This window comes from Rattus norvegicus, chromosome 1 (genome assembly GCF_021556685.1).
Source record: "Rattus norvegicus strain SHRSP/BbbUtx chromosome 1, alternate assembly SHRSP_T2T, whole genome shotgun sequence".
NCBI classification, from domain to species: domain Eukaryota; kingdom Metazoa; phylum Chordata; class Mammalia; order Rodentia; family Muridae; genus Rattus; species Rattus norvegicus.
This window is the reverse complement of record NC_141534.1, coordinates 93,798,968-93,818,807: the sequence shown is the minus strand read 5'-3', so window position 1 is coordinate 93,818,807 and position 19,840 is coordinate 93,798,968. Positions and strand designations below refer to the sequence as shown.

General features: G+C 47.7%; 1 protein-coding gene and 1 pseudogene across 1 annotated transcript; one reads left to right on the top strand and one right to left on the bottom strand.

The window, feature by feature from the left end:
• Positions 1 to 1,673, bottom strand: LOC148007292 (uncharacterized). Its single transcript, XM_087606883.1, has 2 exons — positions 1,412 to 1,673; positions 1 to 509 (listed from the first exon to the last, which is right to left on the bottom strand). The coding sequence occupies exon 2, from the start codon at positions 474 to 476 to the stop codon at positions 183 to 185; it is 294 nt and encodes a 97-aa protein (XP_087463009.1). The 5' UTR covers positions 477 to 509; positions 1,412 to 1,673; the 3' UTR covers positions 1 to 182.
• An 8,378-nt stretch (positions 1,674 to 10,051) lies between these two features.
• On the top strand, positions 10,052 to 10,364 carry LOC120099778 (small nuclear ribonucleoprotein G-like; annotated as a pseudogene).
• Positions 10,365 to 19,840: the final 9,476 nt, after the last annotated feature.

Here is a 19,840-nt window from a genome sequence, read left to right as displayed (position 1 = left end):
TCTTATAAAGAACAACATTTAATTGGGGCTGGCTTACAGGTTCTGAGGTTCAGTCCAGTGTCATCATGGAGGGGAGCATGGCAGCATCCAGGCAGGCATGGTGCAGGAGGAGCTGAGAGTTCGACATCTTGTTCTGAAGGCAGCAGGAGAAGTCTGGCTTCCAGGCAGCTATGAGGAGGATCTCAAAGTCCATCCCTACAGTGACATACTTCCTCCAGAAAAGCCACGCCTCCTATCCTCCTATTAGTGCTACTCCTTGGGCCAAGCATATTCAAATCAACACAATCATTCTTCTTTTTCTTCTTCTTCTTCTTCTTCTTCTTCTTCTTCTTCTTCTTCTTCTTCTTCTTCTTCTTCTTCTTCTTCTTCTTCTTCTGCTGCTGCTGCTGCTGCTGCTGCTGCTGCTGCTTCTGCTGCTTCTTCTTCTTCTGCTGCTGCTGCTGCTTCTTCTTCTGCATCTTCATCATCATCATCATCTTCTTCTTCTTCTTCTTCTTCTTCTTCTTCTTCTTCTTCTTCTTCTTCTTCTTCTTCTTCTTCTTCGTCGTCGTCGTCGTCGTCGTCGTCGTCGTCGTCGTCGTCGTCGTCAATAACAACAAAAGCAAAAGCAAAAAACCCCACAGACTTTCCCTCAGGCTAATCTAATGGAGGATCTAATCTCAATTGAAGATCCATCTTCCCAAATGATTCTAGTTAGTGTCAAATCGACTAAAAACAACCCCCTGCCTCAAAACACTAACCAGCATGCAGTTCACCCAGAGCACCTGACATCAACACTTACATCACTTACATCAGGTGCTCACTTCCACCTGTCACCCTAACTCCAGCTCTGACACCTTCTTCTGGCCTCTATGGGCAGATGCACACCCGTGGAAAACACACACACACACACACACACACACACACACACACACTCACATACACAATAAATAAAACTGATTAGAAAAGAAAGTTGACAATAAAAGAAAGAAGCAAAGATGTGCATAGATAGAAGGTAGATAGATCAATAGATCCATCAATAGATAGATAGATAGATAATAGATAGATAGATAGATAGATAGATGGATAGATAGATAGATGGATAGATGGATAGATGATTGATAGACACATAATGGCACATCCCTGTAATACTAGCACTTGGAAGGTGGAAACAGGAGAATCACGATGTGGCCATCCTTGGCTACATACCAAGTGGGAGGCCAGTCTAGGCTACATGAGACTATATCAAAAAAAGAAAGTACTCCGTAAGGCTAGAAGATATTCACATTCTACTTGGACCAAGTCCTCTCTGTTTAAACCCCCCCCCCCCCATGGCTCCATCTCACCAATGGTCAGAGTCAAAGTAGCCATAAGCCCCAGCCATCTGTTCCTTGGGTCCCTCTGACCTTCCCACACTCCTCTCTGTGCTCACCTGTCTCCAGCCACGGGAATCTAAATTACAAGGCACGTTCTCACCTCAGGATCTTTATGCCAGCCGCTTCCAGCCAGCGAAGACTTCCCTCCACTCCCCAGGGGAATGTAAATTGAATACAGTGTCGTGTGCGTGTGCGTGTGCGTGCGTGTGCGTGCGTGTGCGTGCGTGTGCATGTGTGTGTGCGTCCATGTGTGTCTCACTGAACCCCGTGCCACAGTGAGAACAACCCAGAGCAACACACAACAACCTGGATGGTTTCAGTGTTGAAAAAGCCAACAGGGAAAACGTACTTCCGGATTCTGTAAACATAAAATGCAAACGGAAGCAACCAATCTATGCTGTCAGAAATCAGAGCGAGGGGTAGCAAGAAAAGACACTTGTCACTGTGCCCGAGGACCCGAGCCCTATCCCTGGGACTTCCGAAGTAGGAGAAATGTGACTCTATGTGCTCAGACGCACACCTCCCTCCCACCCCGCACCCCAATAAAGCAACGAATGTAATAATAAAAGAGGTCACAGTGTCCGTGACCTTGGAGGAAGGGGAGTGGATTAAGAGGTCCCTGGAGGACCCCTGAGGGCTGGGAATGGGTTTTTTGGTATGGAAGCTTGGACGCCAGGGGCAGTTAGTTGGTGTGATCTATATTTGCGACGTGTTCTTTCGCTCCACCTCTGTGCTCCCACCAGCGTGGAAGCAGACTGTTCTCAGGCCCCAGCCTCCAAGCTCCCGTTACGAAGGGCCTTGCTGGCCTGTTCCCAGGTTGCTCAGTGTTTATCCCAGTGCATGTTCCAGACAGTTTCTTGGAGGTCTGGGCGGTGGGCGGGCGAACTCCGGCATTGCCAGGAGAGGATGGGGTTTCCCTGCACCGCTCGGCATTAGTTCTCATTATGGGAGGGACACTTTATAGGCTGAATCTCTGAGTTTTCTCACTGCACCCACTCCCAGGCTCTTTCTCTCCACAACGGGGGGGACGGGGGAGGGGAACGAGGGGGAGGGGGGAGGGGGGAGGGGGGCTCTCACAATTATTTACATGAAGTTCTGTTTTATTAACCCATAATCAAAAGACCCAACTTCAAATTGTGAGTTTTCCATAAGTTGTAAACAAACAAGAGCGCATCTTTTTTTGTACTGTAATGTTTAGGTCTTGGTGCACAGCGAGGCGGCTCGGTGAGCTTTCTCTCAAGTCTGATGAATTGTTAATGATGCCCTGCACTCGTGGTGGAATGAGAGAACATGTTCCTGCAAGTTGTCCCCTGACCTCATACTTGCTCTAAGGCGTGTACGCGCGCGCACGCGCGCGCGCACACACACACACTTAAAATATAAAATAGAAGTCTTTTGCTACCTGTCAGGACTCTCTTGAACCTGTATATGAGGTTCAAGAAGTAAAAATGTTCAGTCTTCAATTCTTTCTTGGCTACGAGTGCTTCTAATTTCCCGGTTATTTCAGGAAATGATTTCTTCCTGTAAGAAAGCGAGGTGCTTGGCAACCTCTGGGTTACCACTGGAGATATTAGAAGGTGTGGTCAAGTTTAGGAAAAAAGCCCTCATTCCCTGTAGCTGGACAGGAATCCCTCTGGATAGGAATGCATCTCAGAGAAGATGGGGTTGCGATGTAGACCAGGAGCCAGGCACTGAGGGGCACAGCTACAAGACAGACAGGCCTGGGTCCCACAGTCTGAAAAAGGAAGAAAAGTTTGAATGGTACTGAAGATAGAAAGCAAATAATTTAAAGACTAGGGATGTAGCTCAGTGGTAGAGCCCCTGCCCAGAATCCCCCAGTGAGGAGCTGGAGGCGTGGCTCAGTGGTAGAGTCCCTGCCTAAAATCCCCCAGTGAGGGGCTGGGGGCGTGGCTCAGTGGTAGAGCCCCTGCCTAAAATCCCCCAGTGAGGGGCTGGGGGTGTGGCTCAGTGGTAGAGCCCCTGCCTAGAATCCCCCAGTGAGGGCTGAGGGTGTGGGTCAGTGGTAGAGCCCCTGCCTAGAATCCCCCAGGGAGGGACTGGGGGCGTGGCCCAGTTGTAGAGCCCTGCCTAGAATCCCCCAGTAAGGGGCTGGGGGCGTGGCTCAGTGGTAGAGCCCCTGCCTAGAATCCCCCAGTAAGGGGCTGGGGGCGTGGCTCAGTGGTGGAACCCCTGCCTAGAATCCCCCAGTGAGGGGCTGGGGGCATGGCTCAGTGGTAGAGCCCCTGCCTAGAATCCCCCAGTGAGGGGCTGGGGGTGTGGCTCAGTGGTAGAGCCCCTGCCTAGAATCCCCCAGTGAGTGACTTGGGGGGGGGTGGCTCAGTAGTAGAGCCTTTGCCTAGAATTCCCCAGTGAGGGACTCGGGGCGTGGCAAAGTGCTTGCCTAAAAAGCAATAGTCCTGGGAACCATCTTCAGCCTTGTGAGAAAAATAAAATAAAATAAACGAAGAGCTGTGTGTTGTCACAGACTTTCAGTGTCCATACTAAGGCTGAGGCAGGAGGATTTCTGAAAGTTTGAGGTGAGCTTGGGCGACCTAAGTTCCCAGCCAACCTGAGCCAGACACCAAGATGCTGTCTCATACTGAAGCAGGGCGGCTGGAAGAGGACCCCAGCACTCATAGGGTGACTCACAAACATCTTCAAAGGATACATCGCCATCTTCTGGCCTCTGTGGACACTGCACAACACAGTGCACTGACACACGTAAAAACACCATGTATATAAAACAAAATTAAAAAATGCTCCCCTCGGGGTTGGGGATTTAGCTCAGTGGTAGAGCGCTTGCCTAGGAAGCAGATTTAGCTCAGTGGTAGAGCGCTAGCGCTTGCCTAGGAAGCGGATTTAGCTCAGTGGTAGAGCGCTTGCCTAGGAAGCGCAAGGCCCTGGGTTCGGTCCCCAGCTCCAAAAAAAAGAACCAAAAAAAAAAAATGCTCCCCTCTAAATACAAACAAACAAACAAACAACTTACATAGGTGCGGTAGGTCACACCTATAATTCTGGTGGGAAGATGTGGAAGCAAGGGGCTCAGGAGTTTCAAGGTCAGAGCAATTCGCATATCTGCTTGGGCTTCCTATCAGTTGGTCAAGGCAGAGGAGAAGGAGGGGCCGAGAGGGCTGGCTACTTAGTGGGTGCCTGGACAGATTGACGATTCCACCTTAGGCCTATAAATGAAGACTGGAACAGAGGGCGGATGGACGGCTGCCGTGACTTGGAGCTTTCTGGATGCCCTTCCCATCTCTCAGGGTTGCAGTCACACACGCAGCCAAGTTCATCTTTTTCTACCGTATAAATGAGGAAAATGAGGTTTAGCAAGCACGAGGCCCAGGCCAGGCAGTGGTGGTGCACACCTCTAATCCCAGCACTCAGGGGGCAGAGGCAGGTGGATTTCTGATTTTAAGGCCAGCTTGGTCTACAGAGTGAGTTCCAGGACAGCCAGGGCTACACAGAGAGACCCTGTCTCCAAAAAGAAAAAAAAAGTACAAGGCCCAAGCTAGAGAGGCAGCCAGGGCCTGTGGCCTAGAGCTGGGTTCTGTTTTCTTCGATGATTAAGAAAAGTATTTTTAAATTATTTTATGTGAGTACACTGTCGCTGTCTTCAGACACACCAGAAGAGGGCATCGGATCCCATTACAGATGGTTGTGAGCCACCATGTGGTTGCTGGGAATTGAACTCAGGACCTCTGGAAGAGCAGAGCTGCTGAGCCATCTCCAGCCCCTTTGATGATTTTAAGACAAGTCTCACTCTGCAGCCTAGAAGTGCCTGGAACTCACACTAATCCTCCTGCTTCAAGAATGTTGGGATCAGGGGCTGGGGATTTAGCTCAGTGGTAGAGCGCTTACCTAGGAAGCGCAAGGCCCTGGGTTCGGTCCCCAGCTCCAAAAAAAAGAACCAAAAAAAAAAAAAAAAAAAAAAAAAGAATGTTGGGATCAAAGGCATGAGCTGCCACATGGTCTCCAGTTTTTGGAATTCAGATAAGGAATATAAAAATCTAACTGCAGAGATGTGAAAAACCAACCCAAACATATCTGACTATAAATGGGGACAGTTTAAGAGGACAGTGATGATGCTTTGTGAGGCAGCGCAGAATTCCTGGAAAATGGAGAATAAGTGTGTGTGCATGCGTGCATACACACACACACACACACACACACACAAGTTAATATATAGCAGAATGAAAAAATGCACAGCCTACCAGATGACTTACAGGGTTAAGGCACTTGTTACCAAGCCTAACATTGGGAGTTCAAACCCAGGGACCCCACTAGCTTGAAGGAGAGAGTCAACTCTCACAAGTTAGGCTGTGACATGGAATACACATACACACACACACACACACACACACAGAGACGTAATAAGTTTTAAATGGATGATAAAAATCAGAACCCAGGGGTTGGGGATTTAGCTCAGTGGTAGAGCGCTTGCCTAGCAAGCGCAAGGCCCTGGGTTCGGTCCCCAGCTCTGAAAAAAAGAAAAAAAGAAAAAAAAAATCAGAACCCAACATGAGTGTACCCTGTATAAATCCAAATTCAAACCAAATAATTGTGAGTTTGTTTCTGAGGCAACCAGGACAGGCTCTTAGATAATACTAAAACCTTCTTTCCAGTTTTGTTTGAATTCGTGGTTATGCAAGGGAACATGTCCTTCTCCCCTCCCTCCCCCGTCCCTCCTCTTTCTCTCTGTTTTATTTATTCATTTATTTTTGTTTTGTTTTCTTGAGTCCAGGCTGCTTAGACTCTCAAGTATTCTTCTTTGGCTCCCTGAGTGCTCAGATTTGTCTCTAGCCAGTCCTTGTATCTTAGTCAGTGTTCTATGGCTGTGAGGAGACAGGACAACTCTTACTCAAAAAAAAAGCATTTGCTTCCTGTTTCAGAGGCTTAAAGACTAAATTCTGATTCACAAGCAGAGAGGTTGGGCCTGGTGTGGGCTTTCGAAGCCTTAAACCCTCCCCACCATGACACACTTCCTGCAACAAGGCCATACCTACTCTTACAAAGCCACACTCCCCATCCTTCTAATCCTTTTAAACGGTTTCACTTCATGGTGACTAAGCATTCAAATATGAGCCTGTGAGTTCATATACAAATACATTATATGTAAAGATAGAAATAGGAGAGTGGGCCATGAGTGATCATTTAGAAGTACATTACATGCTTGATCTCCCAAGTATCACTCTAAGATAGATGGTGGGGGGGGGAGAGAAAGGGGGTAAGGGAGAGAGGGAGGGAGAGGGAGAGAGAGGGAGGGAGAGAGAGGGAGGGGGAGAGAGAGAGAGAGAGAGAGAGAAGAGAGAGAGAAGAGAAGAGAAGAGATCAAGAGATGGCCTTGCATGCCAGAAGAAGGTATTAGATCCCCTGGAATTGGAGTTACAGAGGGTTATGATCCACCATGTGGATGCTGGGAACTGAACCTGGATCTTTTGCAAGAGGAGCCACATCTTCAGCCTTATCAACCCAACATTTGGGAGGCAGAGGCAGGCAGATCTTTGAGTTCAAGGCCAGTCTGGTCTACAGACAGAGCTCCAGGACATCCAGGGCTGCACTGAGAAACCCTGTCTCCAAACAAACAAACAAACAAACAAACAAACGAACAAACAAACAGTGTCTATTTATTCTTGAGTGTCAGTTGGCACGTGTATCTGCCACGGTTCTTGTGTGCGCTGGTGGTTAGAGCACAACTTTCAGGAGTTGGCTCTGGCTTTCCATCTTGCCAAGGCAGAGTCTCTCTTGTCTCCACTGCTGTGCTGTATACTGCAGCCTAACTGATATGGTAGCTCGTGGCTCTAAACCCAGCACAGAGAAACCCTGTCTTGAAAAAAACAAAAGCAAACAAACAAAAAAGAACGCTTGGATATCAGATGCACACACGTGCACACATATTCAAAGATGTAGCAGACATATAGAGAGGAGGCCAAGGCAGGATGCCCACGAGTTCTAGGCCAGCTTGAGCAAGGTACCACCATCTAGAAAAAATAAGAGAAGGGCCTGGAAGATGGTAAAATATTGATGGTTCTTGAATTGAGGTTGGGAAAAGAGTATGTATATATTTATAGTTTGTTTGGAATTTTGTTTTGTTTTGTTTTTTTGACATTCTCTGTATAGACTTGGCTGTCCCAGAACTTGCTCTGTAGACCAGACTCAGAGATCTGCCTGCCTCTGCCTCACAAGTGCTGGGATTAAAGATATGTACCACCACGATGTGGCTTTTGTTTGGAAGTTTTTATGATGTAAGTTTTAAATATTGAAAATAGGGGACTGGAGAGATGGCCCAGTGGTTAGGAGCACTGGCTGATCTTCTAGACGACCTAGGTTCAATTCTCAGCACCTACATAAGAAACTCACAACTGTCTGTAATTCCAGTTCCATGGGGATCTGACACCCTCACACAGGCATATGTGCAGGCAGAACACCAATGTGCATGAAATAAATTATTTAAAAAAATAGAAAATAGGATCTGGAGAGAGCTCGAGGCTCTGCTGTGCACTGAGTCTGGGCTTCAGTGGCCCATTATAACCCTGTGCTGAGGGGACCAGTGCAACTCTGGGGCTGCCAGCCTTGCCTAAGTGAAGAGTTCCAGTCGGGGGTGGGGTGGGGAGGAGACCCTTGTCTCAAACAACAACAAATCAGGGTGGGGCCAGAGAGCTGGCTTAGCTGGCTAAGGCACCTGCTTCCAAGTCTACTAATCTGAGTTTGATTCCTGACATCCACATGACAGAACAAGAGACAGACTCCCCTGCAGGTTACTCTGTGACCTCCACATGTGCCCCTGTGAAACACAATGCTCCCTTCCCCCATACACTCACATTCACACATACACATGCATTCACACACACACACACACACACACACACACACACACACAATGTAAAAAAAAAAGAAAAACAAGCAAGATGGATGGCTCCTGAGGAATGACACCCAGCACTGTCCTGTCTACACATACATGTGTACATGCATGTCCCCGGACATGAGTACACCTACATATACATGCACATCCCCATAAAACCCACAGAGAAGGAAAAAGAAAACCAGAGAAAAGGAAGGGTTTGTAACTTGGCGGTGGTGTGCTTGCCTAGCGTTCACAAACCTTGGGTTTAATCCTCGACACTCGGAGAGTAAAATAAAGTACAGGGTATTCGTTGTTTGGAAAATTACAGAAAACTGTGGGTCATGCCAGTGTATGCTTGAGGTTTCTACACTTGGGAGGCTGAAACAGGAGGGCCATGAGTTCAAATCTAGCCTAGGCTACATATTAATTTTGGGTCTAGCTTGGGTTACAAAAAAGTGCTGTCTCAGAAAGAAGGGGGCGAGGGGGTAAGAAAAGACAGAAGGAAAGAAAGATGAAAGGCCTGATGGCTCCCCAGCCTACACCACTGCTTCCTTAGTATTTTGAATATTTTAGTATCCTTCAGTTCATTCTTTTCTATGTGACCCTCTTATGCTCGTATATGTGTGTTTTTACATAACTACATGATCAAATTGTTTATACAGCCCTACATTTTCCCCCTTCTTAAAATGTAAGCTTTTCCCCGCTTAAAACGTCTCTGTATAAACACAATCTCCAACGTTTGCTCTCTGTTTACTCAACAGGGCAGCGTTGCCAGACATTGAGGCCGTCCCCAATTTCCTCCCATTATAAATAACGCCCCCATGCACATCCTGGTGTGTCCCAGAGGTGGGATTCCTGGGCCAAAGGGTGCGGATGCATTGGCAGAGAACGATCAAAAACTCGGCAGACTCTGCCTGACCCCGAGCTAAGGTGACCTCATACAGTTAAAGTGAGATTACACTGCTGTTTGTTATTTCCACATTGGATTCGTGACTCAGAGGCTAGAGAGAATGTCTTTTTTCTTTTCTGGATGTACTCAGCTGTGAGAAGCAGAAACCCATTCACACTGGCTCACGTCAAAGCGAGCTGCATGTGTCAGCAAGTAAAGCCAGCACAAGCTGGCTCTTCCCTGTCAGGATAGACACACAGATACAGCCTTTAATTTTCAGTTATGTGCATAGGTCTGTGGGTCTTCCAGATGTCAATTCCCAGCGCCCACATAGCCTACCATTTCGGGGTTCCAGCATATACAGAAGCCCAGCTGAAACACCCAACCTTGTGAGACTGAGCAATGACTAGACTCTTGGGCGTTCTGTTCACAGCTAGCCATTGTTGAACTAGTTGGACTGCAGCCTGTAAGCCATTTCAACAAATTCCATATATGTATATGTATGCATGCATACATATATATGTATATATATGGAGAGAGTTGTTCTATAGGTTCTGTGACTCTAGAGAACTGTAATGTAGATTTGCTCACAATTGTTTATAACTGTATGGAGTCTTATGGGATCCAGTGCCATTTTGTGGTGTACAGACACACACACGGACAGACAGGTGGTTGTCAGCCCCTGAGTGGGTGCTAAGAATCAAACCATGGTCCTCTTCAAGAGCAACAAATGCTCTTAACCCCTGAGCTGCCCCTCCAGCCCCTCTAGACCTCTATTTACGACTAGATCTCACTCTGTAGTACAGGCCGACTTGTAACTCAATACATAGTAACTCAAGCTGGCCCCAAACACACAGAAATTCTCCCGTTTAGCCTCCTCTGTGCTGGAATTACAAACCTGGGTGGCTGTAACTGGCTGGCTGCTAGGGATAAACTTTAAGATCCCCGCCACACAGCCAATGCCTGAAACTTCGGATAGAAATGAACCCTGGAAAGAATACAGCATGCAACTCCTTTGCCGTTGTGCTGAGCTCACTGAGGAGCCGCCATGAGCGAAGGCCACCCTCCCGAACGGAGAAAGGTTATGGACGGGAAGTTGTCATTGAAGTTAGACGGCGGCAGGCGTGTACGAGGAGTACTGCGGGGCTTTGATCCCTTTATGAACCTTGTGGTTGATGAGTGTGTGGAGATGGGAAACAGTGGGCAACAGAACAACAGTGGGGTGGTGGTCATCCGAGGAAACAGCATCGTCATGTTAGAAGCCTTGGAAAGAGCCTAATCAGTGTTCCACAGTGTGTCCACATCCCTCCCCAAAGGCGTGCTGGATTGTGATGTAGAATTAGGTTGTGTACATTTTCTTTTTCTTTTTTTTAATCTATTTTTTAAAGATTTATTCATTTATTTTATGTATATGAGTACACTGTTGCTGTCTTCAGGCACACCAGAAGAGGGCATCAGATCTCATTACAGATGGTTATGAGCCACCATGTGGTTGCTGGGATTTGAACTCAGGACCTCTGGGAGAGCAGTCAGTGCTCTTAACTGCTGAGCCATCTCTCCAGCCCATGTACATTTGCATATGAAACTTTTTGCTAAACTTTTGTGATACTCAAAAAAAAGAAAAAAAGAAAAAAAAGAAGGAAAGGAAGAAAGGAGTACAGCATGCGACACTAAGGGACTACACTTTGTCCCAGGAAACCCACCTCTGGGACACAACAGGGGCAAAGTGAGCAGATAATAATTGACCAATAGGCAGCCCCACCCAGCCTGGCCATGCTACAGAAAGCTAGGGTTTGAGGGTGCCCAGGTGACCAAGTAGCCTAAGCTGCCAGATTCAAGAAAAGTGTTGTTCAAACTGAGTGTGATGGCACACATCTGCAATTCTGTCATCGAGTCACCGAGGCAGAGCACCTGCCAAAAGTTAGAGGCCACACTGGGCTATACAGTGATTACTAGGTTCAGCCAGAGCTACACAGAGAGACCCTACCTTAGGAGAATAAATAAAGCCCTGATTCATGTAATGTTTAGTCTTGTCAGTTTAGTGGGATTAAAACTTTCAAAGTGGTGTGTGTGTGTGTGTGTGTGTGTGTGTGTATGTGTCTGTGTGTGTCTCTGTGTATGTGTGTGTCTATGTGTGTATGTGTATATGTATATGTGTGTGTATGTATGTGTCTCTGTGTGTATGTGTATATGTGTGTGTCTCTGTATGTGTATGTGTGTGTGTGTCTGTGTGTGTCTTTGTGTGTGTCTCTGTGTATGTGTGTGCCCATGTGTGTATGTGTATGTGTGTGTGTCTGTCTGTGTGTGTGTGTCTATGTGTGTATGTGTTTGTGTGTGTATGTGTATGTGTGTGTGTGTGTCTCTCTCTCTGTGTATGTGTATGTGTCTCTGTGTGTATGTGTCTTTGTGTGTGTCTCTGTGTGTATGTGTGTGTGTGTCTATGTGTGCATGTGTGTGTATGTGTATGTGTGTGTGTGTCTCTGTGTGTGTGTGTGTCTGTGTGTGTGTGTGTTGTTGATCAGAGGACAACTTAAGGAGTTGTTTCTCCCCTTCCCACCACTGCTTAGGTCATGGTCCCCAGGGGTTGAACTCACATCATCCAGTTTGGCTGAAAGCACCTTTTACCTGAGCCATCTCACTGGCCCTTCATGGGATTTAGAATCAAGCTTTTGGGCTTACTGTAATAAGGTTAATTCAGTCAAAATGACCCTAAATATGAATGGTACCACATTCCATACAGAGGGGTCCCAGATGGAATAAAATGGAGGTGAGCCTCTCAGAACCAGCATTCAAGTCTCTCCTTGAGATCGGCCACCATGCCTTCTCCCCCAGGCTGGCTCGCGCTCCTTCAAGTCCCCTCCCCCTTAGTTATTCTGTCAGATATTCATCGTGCCAAGGAGAAACACACGGGAAACATGAAGACTATGAGATCTTACCTTGCTACTGCCATACATCATCATCCAGTTTAAAAAGGAGGGCTGGAGAGATGGCTTGGTGGTTACAGGCACCGGCTGCTCTTCCAGAGGATCCAAGTTCAGTTCCCAGCACCCACATGGTGGCCTACAACCATCTGTACCCTCAGTTCTGGGGGAACCAGTGTCCTCTGCTGGCCTTTGTATATACCAGGCAAGCATGTGCACGCACTTGACAGTAAAATACCCACATCAAGCAAACAAAACTCCCCCAGGCTTATGAATAAGGCTCTGGGAAGATGGCTCAGTAGTCAGGAGTATGTATAGCTGCTGCAGAGGACCCAAGTTAGGCTCCCAGAACCCAAGTCAGGCTGATCACATTGCCTGGAACCCCAGCTCCAGTTCTTCTGTAACTGTGCTTCTGGCTACCTATTGGGTTCTTTTACCTACCGCCCTACTCCACCCTTACCTTCCCAACCCCCCAACACTAGACACGAAAGAGAGACATCGATATCGTTAGACTACTTCCTGCTGATTAGGGCCATCGAGTTCTTTGGGGCAAGTCCAATCTCCATCACCAGGATGTCTCTCCAACCAGTGATCCAGCAACCCAGCAATCCAGTTGTAGGTTTAGATTTTTCAAAACATATTTTTTTTTTTTTTTGGTTCTTTTTTTCGGAGCTGGGGACCGAACCCAGTCAAAACATATTTTAATAAGGGTTCTTAAACGCTTTAACCTCCCTTCTAGCCCACTGACCAAAGATAGGGGAGAAAGATAGGACACTGAGGATGTCGACCTGTTTAGAAGTGTTTCTCTGGGGCGATTCCAATCAGGATATCATCAGTCAGTCCAATCAGCAAACAGCAAACACAAGTCAGTAGCAGTGGTCTAACCCAGGAGAAACCAAGGAAGTGGCAAAAAGTGGCCGGAATGCCATGAACTCTCTATGAAGTCACGATAAGAAAAAGACCAGCAAAGCATTGCAAGGCGAACCACTGCAAGACTGTCGTTCCCTCTCTGTTGGGTTCTACTTACACTCTTTCCAAACATCATGTGTCCTCTCAAGTGTCTGCCTCAGTAACACATCCTTTCACAAGATAGCTTCCAGGAAAAAAAAAATCACACCAGTCACGTGATACAACTGAATCTGGAATTCATCCAGAAATCCAACAATCCAGCCGTCTGGCAACAGCAGCAGCAGCCGGTGCAGCCTCCCGGGCGCTGGCGTTTTCTCCACCCTCTCCAGAGTTCCCAGAATCCCAAACATAAATTATCTTCAGCTGGCAAAATCGTGCCCTTGCCAGAGCATGAGACAAATCATAGTCAGCTGCTGTGGACGATCTGAAGCAGCCGCCACAGCTGGGACTGAAACAAAATGTAGTCACATAACTGCGTGTTTAAAGAACCCAAAATTCCTCCTCCAGGGATTTGACGCATGTGGCCTCTAAGGGCACCTGCACTTACATGCAAACACACACACACACACACACACACACACACACACACACACACACACATACACACACACACACACACAGAGTAATTAGAAATAGAAATATTGGACTCCTTATGTATTGATCCTGCTCCAAACCCCTCAAATGCCATTGCAGCTCTCTCCCAGCAACCCTGGTGTCTCTTCTAGGATTTAGTAACCCTTTCTGATTGCTCAGTCTCCAGAGAATGGTTGCTTCACAGATGGCTTAGGTAGATTTGGGGAAGCAGATGGCAGTGGTTTCAACTGTAAAGCTACTTTGTACCTGAAAAACACAGTGGGGCTGACGGTGGCCAGTGCTGACACGAATCACTCGGCTATGTCACCCAAAGACAACATTCATTTTCATCCAGGAGATTCTCCGGAGGTGGCAGCCACCAGCTGCAACCCACAGGGCCTTTTGTTTTTTATTTAAAGATTGTTTTTTACTTTATGTGCATGAATGTTTTGCCTGCATTTACGTCTGTGCACCTCTTGCATCCCTGAGGCCTGAAGAGGCCAGAAGAGGGCGCCAGATCTCCCAGAACTGGAGTTAGGGTTGGTTGGGAGCTGTTATGTGGATGCTGGGAACCAAACCCAGGCCCTCTCTGCAAGAGCAACTAACTTGCACTCTTACTGCAGAGCCATCCCGGACTCTCACCTGCTTCCCAAACCTTTTAAAGGAGCTTTTCACTTGGATTTCTCACCCAGACATGGATGGAAGTTGGCTCCGGTTGGAGCAATTGTCACATGCCCATGGGTTCGGTAATATCCCAGGCTACAGAGTAGTACATTGTCTCACAAAAAGCAACCCTCCCCTCCCCCCCCAAAAAAAAAACCCAAAACAAACCAACAAAACCTTGGTAGAGTGCTTGCCTAGCATGCACAAAGTTTTGGGTTCAAGCCTCAGCATCCCATAAGTTCCCGTCACTAGAGAGGCAGAAGTGGGGAGATCAGGAAGGTAAGTCAGTCCTCGCCACATGGTTTGAGACCAGCCTGAACCGTATGGGACCCTGTTTCAGAGAAGAAAGGAAGGAAGGGAGGGGTGGGGAGGGACAGAAGTGGGGAGGAGCACTCGAGGAGTGGGCTGAGGGAGATGCATGCCCACACTCCAGTCTAGCCTCTCTGACCCAGCTTCCTAGAGGAGGAAGTGTGTGCTCCTGGCCACCTGCGCGCCTGGGCCTTCAGGGACATGGTTGGAGCCACTCTGAGCCGACATGCCCAGAGAGGGACCATGTCCATCCGCTTGTTTCCCCACAAACATGTCCCTCTGCCACCTGTCCCAGGCAGATCTCAGCAGATCCTGCTTAGCCCTGGACTTACTACTGTCCTGCTGACATTTTTTCCCCAAGTTTCTGTTAAAATCAATTTATTCTGTTTTCAGTGCCCTCTATTGCAACTGTGTGTGTGTGTGTGTGTGTGTGTGTGTGTGTGTGTGTGTGTGTGGTTTCTGCTTTGTTTTTGTTTTTGAGCCACCATGTGGTTGCTGGGATCTGAACTCAGGACCTCTGGAAGAGCAGCCAGTACTCTTTTTTTTTTTTTTAATAAGTTTCTTTTTCTTCAAATATTTATTTATCTATTATGTATACATCATACAGCTTTCTGTCTGCATGTGTGCCTGTAGGCCAGAAGATGACCCCAGATCTCATCATAGATAGTTGTGAGCCACCTTGTGGTTGCTGGGAATTGAACTCAGGACCTTTGGAAGAGCAATCAGTGCTCTTAACCGCTGAGCCATCTCTCCAGCCCGCAGCCAGTACTCTTAACCACTGAGCCATCTCTCCAGCCCCTGTTTTTGTTTTTGTTTGTTTTGCTAAAATTTTTGTTATTTTTGTTGTCATTTCCCCTTGTTTTGCCTTTTTTTCTTTTCCTTTCTTTTTTTTTTTTTTTTTTTTTTTGGTTCATTTTTTCGGAGCTGGGGACCGAACCCAGGGCCTTGCGCTTCCTAGGTAAGCGCTCTACCACTGAGCTAAATCCCCAGCCCCCTTTTCCTTTCATTTATACGAATTTTATAAATTATATATACATATATACATATACATATATAGTGTATGTGTATGTGTATGTGTTTGTGTGTGTGTGTGTGTGTGTGTGTGTGTGTGTGTGTGTGTGTATGCATGCCACAAACCACAGAAGCCAGAAGAGGGTGCTGGGTGATCTCTTTTGAGGCAAGGTCTCTCCCTGAACCCGGGGCTTATGTTTTCCAGGCTAGGCTGGAAGCCAGCAAGCCTCAGTCTCTTGTCTCCTCTCATCAATTCAAATTGGAGTCGCACGAGTGAGCTCTGCTGCAAAGCCACGTGCCCAGACCTCACTGAGGACTCTAGATAAGCAGTGAAGCACCGAGTCACCCCTGAACCCTGGATTCACTGTTCCTAAGCTCTCTGTGTCCCCTCTCGTGCTTTCTCCCTCTATACGTATACTTATCCACACTCAGCTAGTGGGGTGTGGGGTGCGTGCCCATAATCCCGGCACTCAGGAAGGAGGAGCAGGAGGACCAGCAAGGCTGAGGCCAGCCCAGGCTGCTGAAGACCCTGCCTCAGAAACAAGAGACAAATATCTCTGTGGACCTTTGGATTTAAGCTACATAATACGATCTTTGAGTTGTTCCCCAAATCTTTCTCTCTTCCCTTTTCTCTCTACCTCTACACCTATGATAGGTGGGGGTTAAGGGAGATGGAGAGATATCCATTTTAAGAATCGCTTGATGTCATCTCGTGACCTTTGACCCCAGGTATTTCATCAGACATTACCTAGGAATGAGGACCTTCTCCTATATGAACGCTACCCTCATCACACCCAGGCGACTAAGGAATGCTGCAGGCCGGACTTGCATCCCCTCTTGCTGGTTCCTCCAGTGATTCCCTTTGATGCCTCATGTTTCCTAATCACGGCTCTGGTCCCAGTCTCCTCCCATGCAGGGGCTCCCACCCTTGTCTAACTCATTATCCTTCTCACCTCAGTGCCTCCCACAAATATCCCTCAGGGGCCAACCTACAGTTCATCCTCATAGCAGCCCAACAAAGGAATCAGCCAGCACTCGGAACCCTGTTCATGAATGAATGAATGACAGGTATTAAGTGCTGCCTTCCAGTGGTATTTTCTCCTCCTGTGTGTGTGTGTGTGTGTGTGTGTGTGTGTGTGTGTGTGTGCGCGTCATGGTGCACACATGGGGTCAGAGAACTGTAACTCTAATACTTTTCAAACACCTGTTTTTAACGATGGTTCTTAAATGCTTTAACCTCCCTTCTGCCCACCACCCACCAAAGGTAGTGAGAAAGAAAGGATACGGGGGAAATGGACCTGTTTAGAAAGGTTCTTTGGAGCAACTCCCCTCTGTGTTGTCAGGGCATCAGCAGTTCAGCTCACAGGTCAGCAGCTCGATCCACTCGCAAACACTTCATGGATGCACCAACAGTCCAGTTCAGTAGAGTTGGGTTAGCAACAGCCTGTAACATGACCTAGCAGAGACAGACAGGCCTCAGCCTTGGTTTGAGTCAGCAGGAGGGACCAGGAAGAAAACCATGAGGAAGGCCAGGAGAAGTTCTCTGCTGTGCCTCTGTCAGGGAAGCAAAGATCAGCAAAGACGTGAGACCCACCAGTGTTGCACAGCTAGCTGTACCAGCAAGCCAAGCTCTGTCTCCGTCACTGTCTGTCAAGTCCTATTTATCCCTCCGAACATCACACGTCCTCCACGGATCTTGACTGAGCAGTTGTGTCTGTCTCAGCTGACATCACTCTGCCAATCTGCTGTGGAAGCGGCAAGAAATTGCAGCACACCGCCAGAGGTTTTTCGGTGCGTTTCTCTCTATGGCGTAACAAATGCAGCTCAACTACACAATGTAAGGTGGCCCAACACAGGCTGTTAGCAAAGAATCCTTCATCACGTGTCCTTTCACGTGCCTCTCTCCTGTGTCTGCGTCAGTGAAACATTCCTTCATGAGCCTGCCTTAGCCTTTCACATCTGTGTCCACTTCAGCGAAATGTTCGAGTGTTTGCCCAGCAAAACACTATCCGACTCAACTGACTTTCCAAGAACCCTTAAGTTTCCACTTCAGGGGACAGTCCTCGGGAGTTGATTGTGGGACTCAGGGTGTTGGACGTGTGCAGCGAGCATGTCTTACTAGTAAGCCAGGCCCCCAACTGGACTTCTGAGTTCCCTCAGGGTAGGTTCTGTGTCACAGCAAAAACCTTAGTGTGCAAAAGAAGTATTTCCCCAACCTGGGGGTGTGTGTACAGAGGAGGGATGGACGTGGTATCAAGTGAGTGATGGCCCAGGGTGGACAGATACTTTTGTAATGACCTTAATATTCTAAAATAGAATCCATGGTGATGGATGCTCAACTGTAAAATCACCACTGAGCATTAGCTCATTTAAAATGTGATCTTTTGGGCTGGAGAGATGGCTCAGCGGTTAAGAGCACTGACTGCTCTTCCAGAGGTGGTGAGTTCAAATCCCAGCAACCACATGGTGGCTCACAACCATCTATAATGGGATTTGATGCCCTCTTCTGGTGTGTCTGAAGACAGCTACAGTGTATTTATATATAATAAATACATCTTTAAAAAAATAAAATGTGGGGGCTGGAGAGATGGCTCAGAGGTTAAGAGCACCTGACTGCTCTTCCAGAGGTCATGAGTTCAATTCCCAGCAACCACATGGTGGCTCACAACCATCTGTAAAGAGATCCGATGCCCTCTTCTGGTGTATCTGAAGACAGCTACAGTGTACTTATATATAATAAATAAATAAATCTTTAAAAAAAAATAAAATAAAATGTGGGTCTGGAGAGATGGCTCAGTGGTTAAGAGCACTGACTGCTCTTCCAGAGGTCCTGAGTTCAAATCCCAGCAACCACATGGTGGCTCCCAACCATCTATAATGAGATCTGATGCCCTCATAAAATAAATAAAAAATAAAAAAAATAAAATGTGAACTTATCTTGTTCTAGATTTATTTATTTAAAATATGTGAGTACACTGTCACTATCTTCAGACACAACAGAAGAGGCCATTGGATCCCATTACAGATGGTTGTGAGCCTCCGTGTGGTTGCTGGGAATTGAACTCAGGTCCTCTGGGAGAGCATCTAATGCTCTTAACTACCGAGCCATCTCTCCAGCTCCCAGATGTATTGATTTTTATTTTATGTGTATGGGTGTTCTGCCTGTATCTGTGGGTCGTGTATGTGCAGTGCCTGTAGAGACCAGAAGAGGGCAGTGGATGGCCTAGAACTGATGGAGTTACAGCTGCGCTGTGGGTGTTGGGTTTTGAATGGATCTCTGAAAGAGCAGCCAGTGCTCTTAAGCTCCTAGCTATCTCACCCCTCCCCCACCCCCACCCCCACCCCCAAGTAGATTATATCTTAATAAAGCTGCTGGACAAAATAAAATCTGTGAGGCGATAGGGATACTCCTTGGCAGAGTCAAGGGTCGGGGGGTGGGGAGTTAGAGTGGGATGGGATAAGGAAACAGTCAGGGGGTGGGATAGGAGCCCAGTCAGAATGTGGGGGAAGCAGGCAGAGAGCTGGGAGTAGGGTGGGGTCCTGCAAAACCATAGGCAGTTGAATGGAGGTGAGTGTGTGAAAGCCTGGCATGGAACGGGCACACACAGGCAGGATGGGGTGAAGGCAGAGTGTAGGCTGGGAAAAGGGGGTAACAAAGATCATAAGATGAAATGGTAGGTGCGAGCAAGAAGGTGGGGGTGAGGCACAGGCAGAGAAGAGTCCCGGCCTGATTTGGCAGGCCCAGGCTGACACGCGGTTTTATAGGAGTCCAGCCGAATCGCCAGATCCGAACTGGGGGAGTCAAAGAAGACTTCCCAGAGGAGCAAGCGGCCGAGCCAAGGCCTGAGGGATAACGTTCCTTCTGGCTCTGACGACAGTTGTTTTTTCCAAAAATGATGTTCTGCCTCCCAGTCCTTTTGAGTGTTAAGTCCTTTGCTAAGCCAGCCCTCAGGCCATTCCATCGCTGCGCAGTCAAGGTCACTAGGGGGCGCTGTCCCACCGCGCTCCACCCTCTGCCCTACTATGCGCTATCGCGAGTGCAGGATAGGCGGCTCTCACAGCTAGGGTGTCTGCGTTGGCCGTGGCCGCCCATAGAAACCAGTCGCCTGCAGCATCGGGAGGAGTCTAGATTCTCCCAGCTTGAATGAGAATAAACGACTGAACAAGGACCCTGGGTGCTGCTACTGGGAAAGGGGCACAAAAGACCGTGCTCCACAGAGGGTGGGGAGCCTAGGTAGCGCTAAGTAGGAGGTATCAAAGCGGGCAGAAAGGATGTCCCACCAAATGATGTCATCAGACGTCTTATCCGGGTCTCCTAGTTTGTTTTATTTATTTATTTATTTATTTATTTATTTATTTATTTATTTAT

What these genes read in the sequence shown, in the direction of transcription:
- LOC148007292 (XM_087606883.1), bottom strand. Translation starts at nt 476, where the DNA reads ATGATGATGATGATGAAGATGCAGAAGAAGAAGCAGCAGCAGCAGCAG.